The sequence below is a fragment of the Strix aluco genome, chromosome 2 (assembly GCF_031877795.1).
Source record: "Strix aluco isolate bStrAlu1 chromosome 2, bStrAlu1.hap1, whole genome shotgun sequence".
Lineage (NCBI taxonomy): Eukaryota > Metazoa > Chordata > Aves > Strigiformes > Strigidae > Strix > Strix aluco.
The window spans coordinates 44,162,175-44,176,331 of record NC_133932.1 but is presented as its reverse complement, the minus strand read 5'-3'; the positions used below and the strand labels follow the sequence as shown (position 1 = coordinate 44,176,331).

General features: G+C 34.8%; 1 protein-coding gene across 1 annotated transcript in view; it reads right to left on the bottom strand.

Annotated features, from left to right (window-relative positions):
- CFAP47 (cilia and flagella associated protein 47) overlaps positions 1–14,157 on the bottom strand; it is a 347,392-nt gene that overhangs the window by 137,532 nt on the left and 195,703 nt on the right. Inside the window, exon 50 of the mRNA XM_074816879.1 lies at positions 8,376–8,513. Within this exon, the coding sequence (XP_074672980.1) occupies positions 8,376–8,513 (138 nt within the window). The remainder of the gene's footprint in view (positions 1–8,375; positions 8,514–14,157) is intronic.

The window sequence follows — 14,157 nt, the reverse complement described above, 5'->3', positions numbered from 1 at the left end:
TCCCTCAGCTGCTCCTCACAAGACTTGTGCTCTAGACTCTTCACCAGCTTCATTGCCTTTCTTTGGACACACTCCAGCACCTCAATGTCTTTCTTGTAGTGAGGGGCCCAAAACCGAACACAGTATTCGAGGTGTGGCCTCACCAGTGGCACCACCAGTGGGAGTACAGGGGGATGATCCCCTCCCAAGTCTTGCTGGCCACACTATTTCTGATACAAGCCAGGATGCTACTGGCCTTCTTTGTCAGATGATAAAGATTGCTTTAAATATAATGATTTCTCCAGGAAGAAGAGATAAAGGACTTAAATGAGAGATTAATTACATTCTAAGTGGCAAAACAACATGTCAGTGGTGAGTAGCTTTTTAAAGAATTTTTATTTGACCATGAACAATAAGCACTTGGCCTTTTAACTGAATTTATCCTGCAATTGTTTCTGAGAGAGAGCAAGACTCTGGATCAACCTACAGTGAACAGCAAGGACCTACAGGCAGACAATGCAGTACAAATGAAGAAATTCTTAGCTTCTTATGGAAATCAAGCTATGCTAAAGGCCAAAGACTTTGGTTGATACCCCTCAAAAAGGCCACAAGGGCTTCTGAATTCAGGTTAACTGTGATAATATCACACAGCAACTGAACATGCTTCAGTCTATGACTGTAATGGTTGAGACTTTTCTGACAACTGTTCCTTCCTGATGTCAATGATAGTTTTATCCAGTACTAGTAATCAACACAAACCAGTAACATACCCATTCTGAACTTTTTTTCATTTCCAAAATGTATATTTGAGGGTGAAAGGAGCAGTGACTTGTGAATATCTGAAATTTCTGTGGGAGTGTTTAATGACTTATATTACAAAAAGATAAACAGGGAAAAACCGTAACAAAAGAACAAGGTTACTTGGTGAGCTTCTTTCCACTTCATCAAAAATATCCCCTTTATAAAGTTCTACTGCAAAATCAGTTCCAAATGCCATAAACAGAAATAAATAATGCCTTGAAAGTGCATCCAAATCTCTCAATTACGCTTCTTGCACACACATACTCTCACTCTCTGATGACAATGTATAAAATGCCATCTGTCTTTTGCCACAGTGGGAAACAGTAGTTCCGTAATATTTATAATTTCGTAAGTATGTCAAGAATAATTAGGACTCTGCTGTGCCTACAGAGAAATCAAAGGAAATATTTTAAGAGACACAGTAGATACCATAACAAATAAATCACTGCACTGGACAAGAAATATCTATTGCCTACTCAGTAAAAATATCAGAGTGGTCCTTTGATGGTTAGTTAGACAAACCTACCTCATAACTGAATGTATGAGAATGCAGGAATGTCCAGTGTCTGGGACAAATTAAAATCCAGAATTCTATATGGGCCATTGATTTTGCAGCTGCTACAGAAATAAAAAGTGCTTAGCAAATTCCAGCAGCAGGCTACTGAGTGGACAAGGAGATGTAAGATATGAGAGAAATTATTCCATGAAAAAAACAATGAGGTGAACTTACAGATTTTTACTAACACAAAACATGACTTACACAACTAGAGTTACCTAATCACAAATAATCTTCAGGAACAACTTAGTTACAGCTTCAAAGGCAGACAGTGGCAGTAGTATGTGATGCAAACTTGTCTAGTTATTAAAGTATAGCACTACTTGTAATACAATTATAATAATAATACTTGTGGAGGACCCTGATGGTAAAATGAAAAAAATAAATTAGATTATATGGAGAAATATTTTTTTATTTTCTCCTGTTGGAAATTAATATTCTTTCATATTAAAAATATAATTTTGATTCAATCTAATGTTTTAATTTATATTTCTCAACTGCTTAGTTTTCAGAAACTTGCAACAAAGACATAAATATATAAAAACTTTGTTCTGGATGTGTGAATCTATTTATAAAATAGCTTAACTGTTGGATTACCCTGCCAGGCTCTGAGAATGTATATGCAATTCTTTCCTCTGCTTGAGGGACTGAACATACACCTTGAAGGAAATTGTTCTCACCCTTCAGCAATAGGGTATTCTAAGCAATTGCTCTTAGACAATCTTGTTGATGTTACTGTAATTTGAATGTGTCATAATATTTTGATTCATGTAATAGATTCAAGTAATTATTCAGATAGGGAAAAAAAGACACTGTAAAAGACTAAAAAAATCATATATTTGATTTGAAATCCACTTCTTCTGAACTGTCCCAAGTATTGGGCTATAAAGTTTGACTTTTTCTTGTTTTCTGGCTCAGTGAGTAATTTCACAGGTCATAGCAATTGAAACGGCATGAATAAAGGAGACTGGTAGGGACCTTCCCTCTGTCCTCTCCTTACCCCATTATCTTCTGCCCCAGACATGCTTACACAACTATGAGGAACTGGTAAAAATTAGTGTTCTTTTTCATGACTATTACGTGCTCTCTGTGTGTTTCTAATTCATTGCTTGCTAAGGGGTAAAATAAGAATTTTTTGTAAGCATGACAAAGTAGGAAAGGCAAAATGATGACCTAGATAAAGAGCATCTCAAACACTCAAACCTAACAGCAAGGGCATTGGCTGTAAAGAAACTACTGCTCTGTTGCTAGCTTATTTACTATTTTGTTTCAAAAATGTTATTTTTTATATCACTCTGAATGTGTTCTGTCACAGACTACCAGTAAGGGTTTACACTTGGACCTATCACATTAGTCCTACTGCTGAAGGGTGGATTAGAAGAGGAAAAAAATTGAAGTGTGGTTCTGCTGCACTGTTTCAATTCAGCAAGGTGCAAGTCACACCTGTCTCACACAGCTGAACTTGAGAGGGACAGGCAGAAGTCCAGAGTACATCTGGCCATGTAACCATGACAACTACACATTATTTTTGCTCAGGATTTTTTTTAAGAATATTTTTTTTATTAAATGGGCTACTAATTGATGAAATCATATATATACATAAATATCTGAGGTCTGCCAGACATGACAGGATGAATGTGTTTATCAGTAATATAGTTTATACAGACTACCGGAACAAGCAAAATGCATATCACAGACATTTTTAATTAGGTAAGAAATTAATCTGTTTATATGCAAATGTAATCCTACATGCTATGACATCCACAAATATACAGATGTACAAGTTTACAGATGGACTGACTTATTTGTGGTTAGGGCAGATGCAACATTATTAGCCTTCTCAGCACAGCAATATTAAAACACCTGCTGAATGAAGGAAGATGTAACCTAAAGTTCACCAGCAGTCCTACACTGTGAGCAATTACAGATTGCTTTTGATATTAATTTTAAATGGGCTACCATGCTTTGTTTGCACAGATTTTTAATTGCACACGTACCGTGTCCCACAAAATTCCACATGGGCCATAGGTCCTTGAAGCCTTGCTACATCTGAATTGTTTCAAAACAACATGTTATTTTATTAGGCAAATCAAGCTGTTCTGAGTCTCAAAAGGGCACAGGAGAATGCATAACAGTAGACTGCAGTAGCGCAAAAGGGCACCTACTGAGAAAGCTAACAATAATTGAACATTCATTTTGACAAAGGAAAAAAACATAAACCAGTCTAATCCTTAATGTTCTACATATGCTAAACCATATCCAAAAGCTGGTATGCACTAGCATAATGTAGCTTCAAATGCTAAAATGCTATCAAAAAAAAAGATAAGCTCGGGTTGGTATTTTACATTTTCAAATATGCATGCAGTTTACACAGGGATTATTTTCTTTGGGTATTTCTTCGGTAACTTTTTTTTTTCCCTGATGAGGGAGATTCAATTAAAACAAACTAATCTGAAGGTGGAGCACAATATGCTTGAACATTGTGTGCAGATTAGGCTGAAAAATAGCTTAACTACACAATCAAAATTTATGAGGTAGATAAGGCAAAATTATTGTTACGAATATTCCTGTTAGAAGGATAGTAATTCCATAAATAAATTTGCATGTGAGATATATATCATATTACTGCATTAATACTGAATAAATCCTAATATTTAGCATTGTATACTCAATTTTTATGATCTTTTTAAACATTATCATGAATGCAAAGTTTATTTTGAACTGTCGCCACCCTGAGTAGTTTTCCTCTTAATCACCTTTACCAGTTGCTAGAACAAAGAAATTATTTCATTATCTTCCTTATGTGAATACCCCAGTGTGCTACCACAGATGTTCAGCTCTTGGGATCGATTTGAAGCCTGAAAGTCCGGGAGGACCACATCTACAAGTAACATTACCTTTTAAGGGAGTCAGTTCCTCAATGAACCCACTCAGAAGCAGTTTGTAAAGACAACAGGAAAGACACTTAACTGTCAGAGACATATAATGAGAACTACAATGACAATTTAGACTAGAAAATGTCACCTGTCATTGAAGGCCTGGTTGAAGGATAAATTAGCTCTAAAAGATAACTAAAACAGGCTTTGCCAAAATGAATGCCGGGCCTAACCACTTTGACTACACTTTTTTTATCATGGCTTATTCGCAAGTAGTGTATCTGTTTGATGTTATGCCTTTCAAGTACAAAGAAATTAAAAAACTTGGCAATGGCATAAAAATGTAAATGCATTCCATAAGATGAACACAATGGGAAGTATAATCTTTTGATAAAGGCAATGCTTAGGGCAGACAGAATAAGACAACAGCACATGTAAAATTCCCCTGTGTTGTACAAGCAAACATTCTGCATCTGTAGCACTCAGCTCTGAGAGACATCACCACTGGCAGGATCATTAAACACTGTTGCTTAAGTGCTAGCTCTGTGCTGAGGCTTGCTGCTGAAGAGAGGCAAGTGAGGGGTTCTGGAAGAGGGGAGGGCGATTTGAAGTTGCAGTGCAAGTCTTAGCCATTGCAGCAACTGCACCAACTTCACACTCTTGACACTTCTTTACAGGGGAGCTATCAGATCAGATTCCTAAGGATGGCTGAGCTGGTCTAGCAGAAGCTGAGCCAAGCATCCTCCCTATTGCTGGCATGCTACACAGCAAAGAGCGCAACACAGGAACAATTGTCCAAGGGCAGTTCAGTTTAAGAAGTTACCATGGACTCCATAGTAGACTAGAAAAATTTCCTCTACTTTGAGAGGAAATTTTGACAAGTATGGGAGGTTTCACAGCCTTTAGTCAGACTGTGAAACAAATATCTATTAATGACTAATACTTATTTATGATTTTAACACTTCAGTATATAGGAATAGCTAATGATAAATCTTACATGAAAGACCAGCTGCATCCTCCTTTCAGTCTTAGCAACCACTTAGCCTTTTCTTACTTTTGGATCCCATGAGAAAAACCCCCTAGGACCTCTTCTCTCTGAAGACAGAAACATGCTTTGGACAGAACTGAAAACCTATGTCAGTTTAGAAAGGAGCAAGGCCCTGTCACTACATCTGCACTGCAGACATTCTTCTGTTTGGGCTTTGGTTTGTTTTCTTTTTTGTCCCCTGGTATAAGGCAGCATAAAAAGGATTTGTCATAAGGATTGCCATATCAATGGTTTTCACTGGAAGCACTAAATGTGTTTTTCCTTAACTACATCTGAAGGAGAAAAAAATCATGAACAAATTTCAGAATCATTAGCTTTTTGGAAGAGCATGATGAACGATTTTGGTAGACATTATGAAAAGAATATATGAAAACTATTCTAGAAATTTTCTTCTTCTACAGTCATACCTACAATATAATTTGGAGAAGAAAAAAATAAGAAAAGGTACATACGCGTATACATACTTACATAATGCATATGTGTGTGTACCTGAAGATATTAAATGTTAATGTGTCTATAACAAGGTAGTAGTTTCTAGTATGTTTCAAAAGAATAATTTTCACTGAGCGGCAGCACAACAAAAATGTTTGGTGTACATGTGTTTATCTTTAGAGATTTTTTCCTAACCTTATTCAGCTATGAACAACCTCACACTTGTTTAGGTCTCTATCAATTCAAGTCTGTATATTAATTTTCTCTACATCAGAAGTTCACTATTTTCTGTTACCCCAGATTGGTAACAGTAGCCCTGGGGATTCTCAGCTCTGACATGCACATTTTCAGTGTGTGATGCCTCTGGTCAAATGCAAGTGGTTTGCATTCTACTAGTGGTGTGCACCTTGCAATTAAAAAATCCTAAGTTTTTGAAATATCCATCAGTTATTCTGTTCTGAAAAGCCATAGAATAATTAATTTTTATGAAAAATTACAGTAACAAAATAGGTGTAAAAGAAAACTGTGTAGGATAAAGCTAAGACTTTGTTAGTTCCTCTCTGAAGTAAGTTTAGAAAAAGACTACTACTATCATATGAATTTGAGCAGACCTTGTTAAATTCTATCTTTATTTAGCCATTTTCAGCATATAGTTTCCCCAGTTGTAAAAGTTATAGATGTCTAATACAAATGAATGGTTGTGATGGAAGATAATGTTTTGTGAACTGACTAGAAGCAGCTGGTTGATTCACATGTGAGATGGAAGCTTGCTGTTCCTAGGATATGGGCATTGTAATGGAATATCTTCTGTATTGAAGAAACAAAGATCCTATTATTAAGTGATACTGTATGAGGGAAGAGTTGTTCCATGTCCTACTTTAAGTTCACTTTAGAAAGCAGTCCTAATGATGCCCTAAACATTGCTAGCCATCACAAAACTTGAGTTACTAGAAACACATAGGTTACAATAAGACAAAGATACAACTCTACAGTAGCACAAAAATAGCAAAAGATGGTAACTGAAAGATAAGACATAGTAACTTGACGTAGCCATACATGAATAAGCTGTGCACATTGTTCCAGCTACCCATGGGGCCCTGTATGCTGGAGTGATTATATCCATGTAAATTAGCATGCAATGAAATAGGGAGCTGAATTAGAGCTGATCACCTGACCCCTCTCAGCAAGTTATTAGACTAATCACTCACCATCATCTTTGAAAAACACATTCCAAATGTGTAAGTAGATCAGCCAGTCTCACATTGTTAATGGGGAACCAAAATGAGCAAAAGGCTTATCAGTCACAATAATAGCAAACAGTGAACTCACATTGGATTTGCTACCTAAGAACAATGCCCTCAATTCATATCAGTGGTAGGGACAGTATTGAGAAATCCACTCACTTAACCTTCTATTTTCTTACTTAACCTTCTATTTTCAGTTACTTTCAATTACAGCCTCCTCTAATTTCGGACTGATGATTCCTAACTTTGCAAAGCCTAAATATCTCATAAGCAGAAGTGTAGTTTGGACAATAGAAGCATAATTAAATTCACAAACATTTGCAGGCTTTTAGTAGAGATTTGAAGATTATTTCAAATATTTTCCTGTACTTGGCATCACTCTTGATATTTCTTCCATGATTAATTCCTCCTAACATCTTGAAATCTGCTAATTCTCGTCTCTACTGCATTGTCTGCATATATCACCTTAATCTAATCTTTCTTAAAGTCCTTCTTCTGTAAACTTACAACGATGCATTGTGTGTTTTAGTGTCTACCAGCTTCTGTGTTGCTGTACATGAAAATTCAAATAAAAAACTAGTTGTAGGAGGAGAACGAAAGGAAATATTGAACCTTGAAAAGCAGTGAAGTCTAAGTACTGATTATTTCCTTTCTTTCTAACTTCCTTCTTAAGGACTTTCTCCTGTTTCTAGCTCTCTTCATGCCAGAATTTAAAAAACCCCAACTGTTCAACATTATTAGCCATCTAACATAATGCTTGATAATTTAAATACATTTCAGATTAGGTATTAAAAGCATAAAAAAGACAGCTCTATAGGTAAATCTTTACTTGAAAATGTAAAGAAGAAAATGGAGACGTTTGTTTCAACACAAAAACCCTACCTTTGTCTATTTGGTGTTCCCATCTGTAATCACAAATGTATTCCTCTGGAACACTTAAAATCTCAAAAATAATGCAGAAACTAGTTAGAGTAAACTAGGAAGTGATAAACTGAAAGTATTCTGGAATTTTCTCCACTCAATTTTACTGTAATTAACCAGAAAGAGCATCTCTGACTGACAGTTAAATGGAAGTGTTTTCCACAGCAGAGTGGAACAATGTGAATTTCAGAAACAGCCTGCTTAGACATCAGCACTATTAATATCATAGGATACTTTTAAAAGAAAGCATTTAACAAATGCTGCCCCTCCCCAAAAACAAGTGACATTCAGTGACATTGTTGCAAAAAAGAGAAAAAGAAAAAACAAGCTCAGTTTCAAATGTCATTAAAATGTTTCAAAAATCATGAAAGGATAAGTTCCATATATGCCTGGAATAAACATTTGACTTAACACTGCAGGCATGTGGCCTGGCATACTAAATATACATTTAATTTAAAAAGAAATTGATATAAGTTTATACAAACTGAAAATGAACTTATCCATAATAACAAACATACCCATGTTTGCTGCATCAACAGTTTGTGGTGACTCTGTTGACAATTTCTGAAGGGCCTGTTCACCATCTGTCTTCTCTGGTGAGCTGTTATGTCGAGACTGCTGTTGGTCTTCATCTTCAGCAACAAATGAAATTACACCTAAAACAAATAGACACCAGGTGTTATATTAGCCGGGGCATTAGCTTTATAAAACAGACTGCCAGACATCTATTGAGTATTTCCTCAGTTTAAAACCAATAAAAAATGAAGTAAAACTTCCACTCCAGGTGTCAGCCATCCAATTATAATTTATGGTAATAAAACACACCTCTTGAGTGAGTCCAAAGAAATTAACCATTTTTTCTCCCCAAAGTGATTTTCTACTTACCTGAACAGATTAGTAATAAGTACCTGAAAAAATCAGTAATAAGAAATACAAGCAAACCTACTTTTTAAAAATTATAAAATATGGCTGACAATAACAGTATCTTTCTTTCCAGTGAAATTTTCTATGCACAGTCCTGATATTGTTTTATTATTTTTCTAAATCACAGTGTCTCATTCTAGTGCTATATGATAATAAATATAATAGTTAAAATATCCCTGTGATACATTTTTGTATTGTATGTTAATTTGTAATCAAGTATTTAGGGAAGATAAAATACATAAGAGATTGTAAAACCAGGATTTTGAAATTGGCAAATTTCTAATTGATAATATAAAATAGAATTTTAAAAATCTAGTATGTACATGGTTCCTTTAAATAACATTAACAATATTCTGGAAGATTTGATATACTGGCTTTAAATAAGAAGGTTTTGTTTCTTGCATTATGTGCCTCTGATTAAGAATTTTAAATCTACACAAATTTGGGGAAATACTACATATCATTACTATTTTAACTAAATGACTGTCCCTCAGTATTTCAGTATATTCTGGGGAGTTTCAAAGCTGAAATAAATATATGTTGCAGGTTTAATTCTTGCCTCATATGTACAATGAAAAGCTAATGTGAGGAGATGACTTATTTAATGACATTATACAGTAAGAAATTTTCCCATTTGAGATCATTAGAATTTATGTGAAATGCTGTCCCAAAGGGAACTTATGTAACTGTGTCTTATGAAGTGCTTGGGAAAAATATTCATAGTGGAGTTTTTTTTTAATTTGAAATTGAGAATTAATATAATTTTATGAGAGTCCTGGAACGATTTGATTTGAAAATACCTACATTTAATGGTATTTTTTGTTTCTTCAGCTTTGAGTGGGATAGATGTGTGGTAACAGATCACATAGCAGAGAGGACGTGCTGTGCTCCATGACTAGCTGAATTTAACATCTTGCTATCAGAAATACTAAAGCTAAATAACAAGGCTCGCATGGGACCTGGAAAAGGGAGCAGCAGTGAGAGTGAGAGACAGCACCACACCGATCACAACAACTGGCTCAGGAAGCCGCCATGACTTTAGCAGCCAGGAGCTGATCAAGCTTCCTGTGCACATATCTGTACCCACCCATCTCATTTACAGTCCTCGAGGCTTATCTTTCTTCCCTTAATCACAGACTTCTGCAGAAGGCTGCATTCATGCTTCTAAACGTTCTAGTTTCATTTCATTTCAGGAGGGATTAACCCTAATAAATTGGCCTCACGGTTAGTTTTGATAATAATATTACACTAGAAGGATGTTACTCTTAAAAGAAAAAAAAAAAAAAAGGGACAAATAAAGCACAGCTAAAGTCAAATGCTACCAGGAAGTCTTGGAAAAGCAAAATTTGTTCATTATATGCTTGATGGTAGCTACAGCAGGTGGCAATTTCAACATGACAAACACTGACAAATTATTTCTGCTAAGAAGGATTACATTAAATCATTACAGGGAAGCAAGGTTCATCATCTTCACATTGCCACTGCCTCTTTTTTTCTGAGACACAGCAACTGGACAGCACAGGTTTAAAACACCAAAGCTGAAAACAAAACCAAAAAAATGAAAATAATTGTGTACTTAAATCCAGAGAAAGGAACTATATAATTTTAAATTGAAAAATATTAGAATCCCAGATATTCTTCTCTCTGTTAAAAAAAATCTATAAAAATACAAGTAAAATATTAAAATAAAAATAAAACCAAAACAAATTACATTTTAAATAGAAAATTTTTACGAATTCCTAAAATCACAGTACAGAAGCCAGAAATTCTGTCTAAATAAGCAGGAGAATAATTTCAGGAAACTATTGGATATTTTTTTAAAAGTCTTCAAAGAGATGGTAGATGTGTAAGTACAATAAAAAAATAAAGCCATTATGGAAGGCTCAGGGGAATGAAGTCTGAAGAAAATGCTCAAGCTATATAAATGTTGATGTAAGAGGACACATTTGATGGTACTAATAGCTAATGGATCTTAGGATAAATACTAATTAATCTGATTTTATGTCTCAATATATAATCCTAGTATAATTTTGGTCTATTGCAGCACAATATTAGAGATAAACAAAGTGCAAGAGAAAGACTTCATTAATTTTAAATACCATCCTAACCATCAATATACTTGAAAGACATCAACAATTACATGAAAACAAGTAAAACAAAATGCAAAATTATAGCTTTAAAGTTGATTAAAATACTTGACTAAATGTTGAAACCACTACATTCATAATTACTAAAGCCTCCTTAAAGTAGAGAATATTTTGTTACACTTAATTTTAAAATTTAAGTGACTTTTCCTTATAGTCCTTGCTTCCAGTGACAATGGAGGGGTTTTTTTACCAATTATCTGTATTTCAGAATATTGCATTGTGCATATGAGAGAAAGAGGGACAGAACACAAGTGTTCACAGTTTAAAAAATTTTATTTCATCAGTAAGAAGGGGGATGGTAAAACAAACATTAACTTTTTTGGCTCTGCACAAAACATGCTCTCAAAAGCATCAAAATAATTGGCTGAAGAACTCTGAATAATTAATTTTTACTTGCAGTAATCTTGGAACACTTGAAAAGTTCCAGAACTGTAAATTGCTAATGCTCAAGAATACATCAAGAGCTAGTGGAAGAACTATGGTAACTAAAAACTACTTGAATTGCTAAACCACTGTGCTGATAACCCGGCAATCACACATGATCAAAAAATCAGTGAAGAATTGCACTATAATTGCTGACACTCAATTTTCTTTCTTTATGGAAAACAGATCTCAAACATACAGAATTAATAACAACAAGGTTAAAATCTTGATCGATAAAGGTGACTAGATTGATGTAATGTATTCAGATCTCTGCAAGGCACTCAATTAAATGTCAAAGTATTTCAATAAAAAATAATTAGTTTTACTACAGATGGCATACATTTTTAAACACAGTTTATCTGCTTAATCTTAAAATATTCATAAATTGTCTTTCACAATTTTCATGGGCACCAAAGTATCTACTACTGGCTCAAAGCTATTTAAATTTTTTATTAGGGAAAAAAAAAAAAAACACATTGCTGGCAAGAACTCCAAATAACAAAAGAAAAAAAAAAAGTATTAGTTTCAAGTCAAATATAGAATGCCGAATCCTTATCAGTGAGGACGCTTACCACGTTGTATGCTCTGTATGACCTGAGTCTTTAAATTAAGGCAGGTTGTAAGCAGAATGCTCTCCTGGTTCTGGATCAAATGGTGTGATCCAATGACCACTACTGGAGATTAAGATAGCTGATGATACACAAACATATGAATTTTTTCAAATTATGGGCTACAAAAAAATTCCCAGCAAAAGGTATTTTGCAGGATGGGAAAAAGAGTTTTATATGATGTAGAGTAATAAAAAGTCCTTAGCACTCTATGAAGCAATAAAAAATACATTGGAAAGAAGCACAAACACTGCATCAAAATGACAGATTTAAAATAACATATAAGTATGTTTACATTTTTCATAAGGTTCTGCTGAGCTTGACTCCTATGTTATAAAAGGGCTTTGATACGGGAAGTTTTAGTCTTTTGGCTGCGAACGTACTGCCATCCTACAGAATCCACTGTTGCTTACACTGTCCTCAGCAAAGGCAGCAGTAACTTGTTACTTTATTGATGCCGCAAAGCAACTGATAAATGATCATTTGTTCATGCATAACAGTCCCCAATGTTCGGGGTTTCTTCTTGCATCTAGTTGCTCAGTTCTGACTTCTGTGTCAATACATTATATAACAATGTAACTTACCAAAATATCATGGCTGACAATTTTGAAAGCATACATTCAAAAACAAACAAGACTTCATGTACATCACAGAGATACAGTTCCCACTGATTCCACTGGCCACAGAATTATGCCACCATTAAGTATTTTAGAAAATACTATTCCTCTTCTCAGCTGCCCTTTGGCATATACATAAAATACTAAACTTGCCAAAGCAACAATACAAGTATTCCTAGAATTATACTGAAAATGAATAATTAAAAATTACATAAATTGTGGAGGTTTTCTTTCTGCTGATACATTGCTTTAAAAGGTTTCTTGGTCAAAATGCCATTGCAAATTTTCTAGCTTTACTACCCAGTGTTTTTATACATTTTATACAACTTCAGTCCACATATTAATGCCGAAGCCCTGTTTTATATTGCTTCAGAGAAGATGTATCCCTTTAAAAGGAGGCAGGCTGTTTTATTCCCCAATAAAACTGTAACTGCAACACCACATGTTAGACTGACTCACTGGCTATACACTACAATACCCCATCCCTGAATCCAATTAAGAAGGAAAAAAATATTCAACTTTTTTCTTTCTGTATAATTTGAACAGACTAGTTGAAAGATATGTATTGTACATGATTATTTTCTGGTGCAGAGAGATGATAAAAGCCCACAGTATCCCAATATTTTAACTGGAAGCAAGAACAGAAGTGGCCACAGAATTCATCACACAAATCTGAAAAGACATAGAAATGCTTGGCTTGTGGTTTAAATATACCAACATGATCTTAATAAGCATAGGTCTGGGGAGCAGGATGAGGGGTTTTTTATGTTTTCCTGTTTTTTTCTGGCCTATGAAAACAACGTATAGTTGCCTCAGAAAAGATCCACAGAAGAAATAAGATAAATTAAAAAGATGAGTGTAATTTAAGTAAGCTATAGCTTTGGCCAATTTTTCTTCTGGCAATTTTTCTACTGACAAAAAAAGATATTTACTGTAGGTTACAACAAAACTTTATAATCTCTATTTTGCATACAAAGACCTCTATGATAATACGTGTAAATTCTAAAGAGTTTTTGTAAATCCTAGTGCTTGTTGGTATACTGGGACTAAACGAATTGCTCCCTGCATCAATGAAAAGGAAACAGAATAAGCTTTAAGACTCGTACACAGGAGAAATTGGCAAGTGGCAAATCCTGCTGTCAACTATCATTCACATATGGTTTCGTAGCATTTAATAAAGAGGTGAATTGTTTTATTTATAATTCTCACTGTCTGTTCTTAATGTGACAATGAAACCATGATATGAAAGGGCACAGGAGTATACAACTCCAACTGCACTAGTATAGGTGGGAAGGATGTACTGGGGATCATCTCACCAGGTAGTGGCATGTATGAACAGAGCAGCCCTCCTTCAGTGAAATCCAGCAGTCCATCACCAAAAGTATGCCAGAGCCATTCACATTAATCAGGCAACCAGAAGATCCTTCTAATTTTGTCTTTATTACAGATGAATTAGACTCAGTTTCTTAGGGTGCTGCAGTTGAAAAGGAAGTGCTTAAAGCAAATGATGGACAGGTGCTGAAAATACAGCAACGGTTACAAGCAGCTGAAGAGATGGTCATCCTCCCACATGTGATTTTA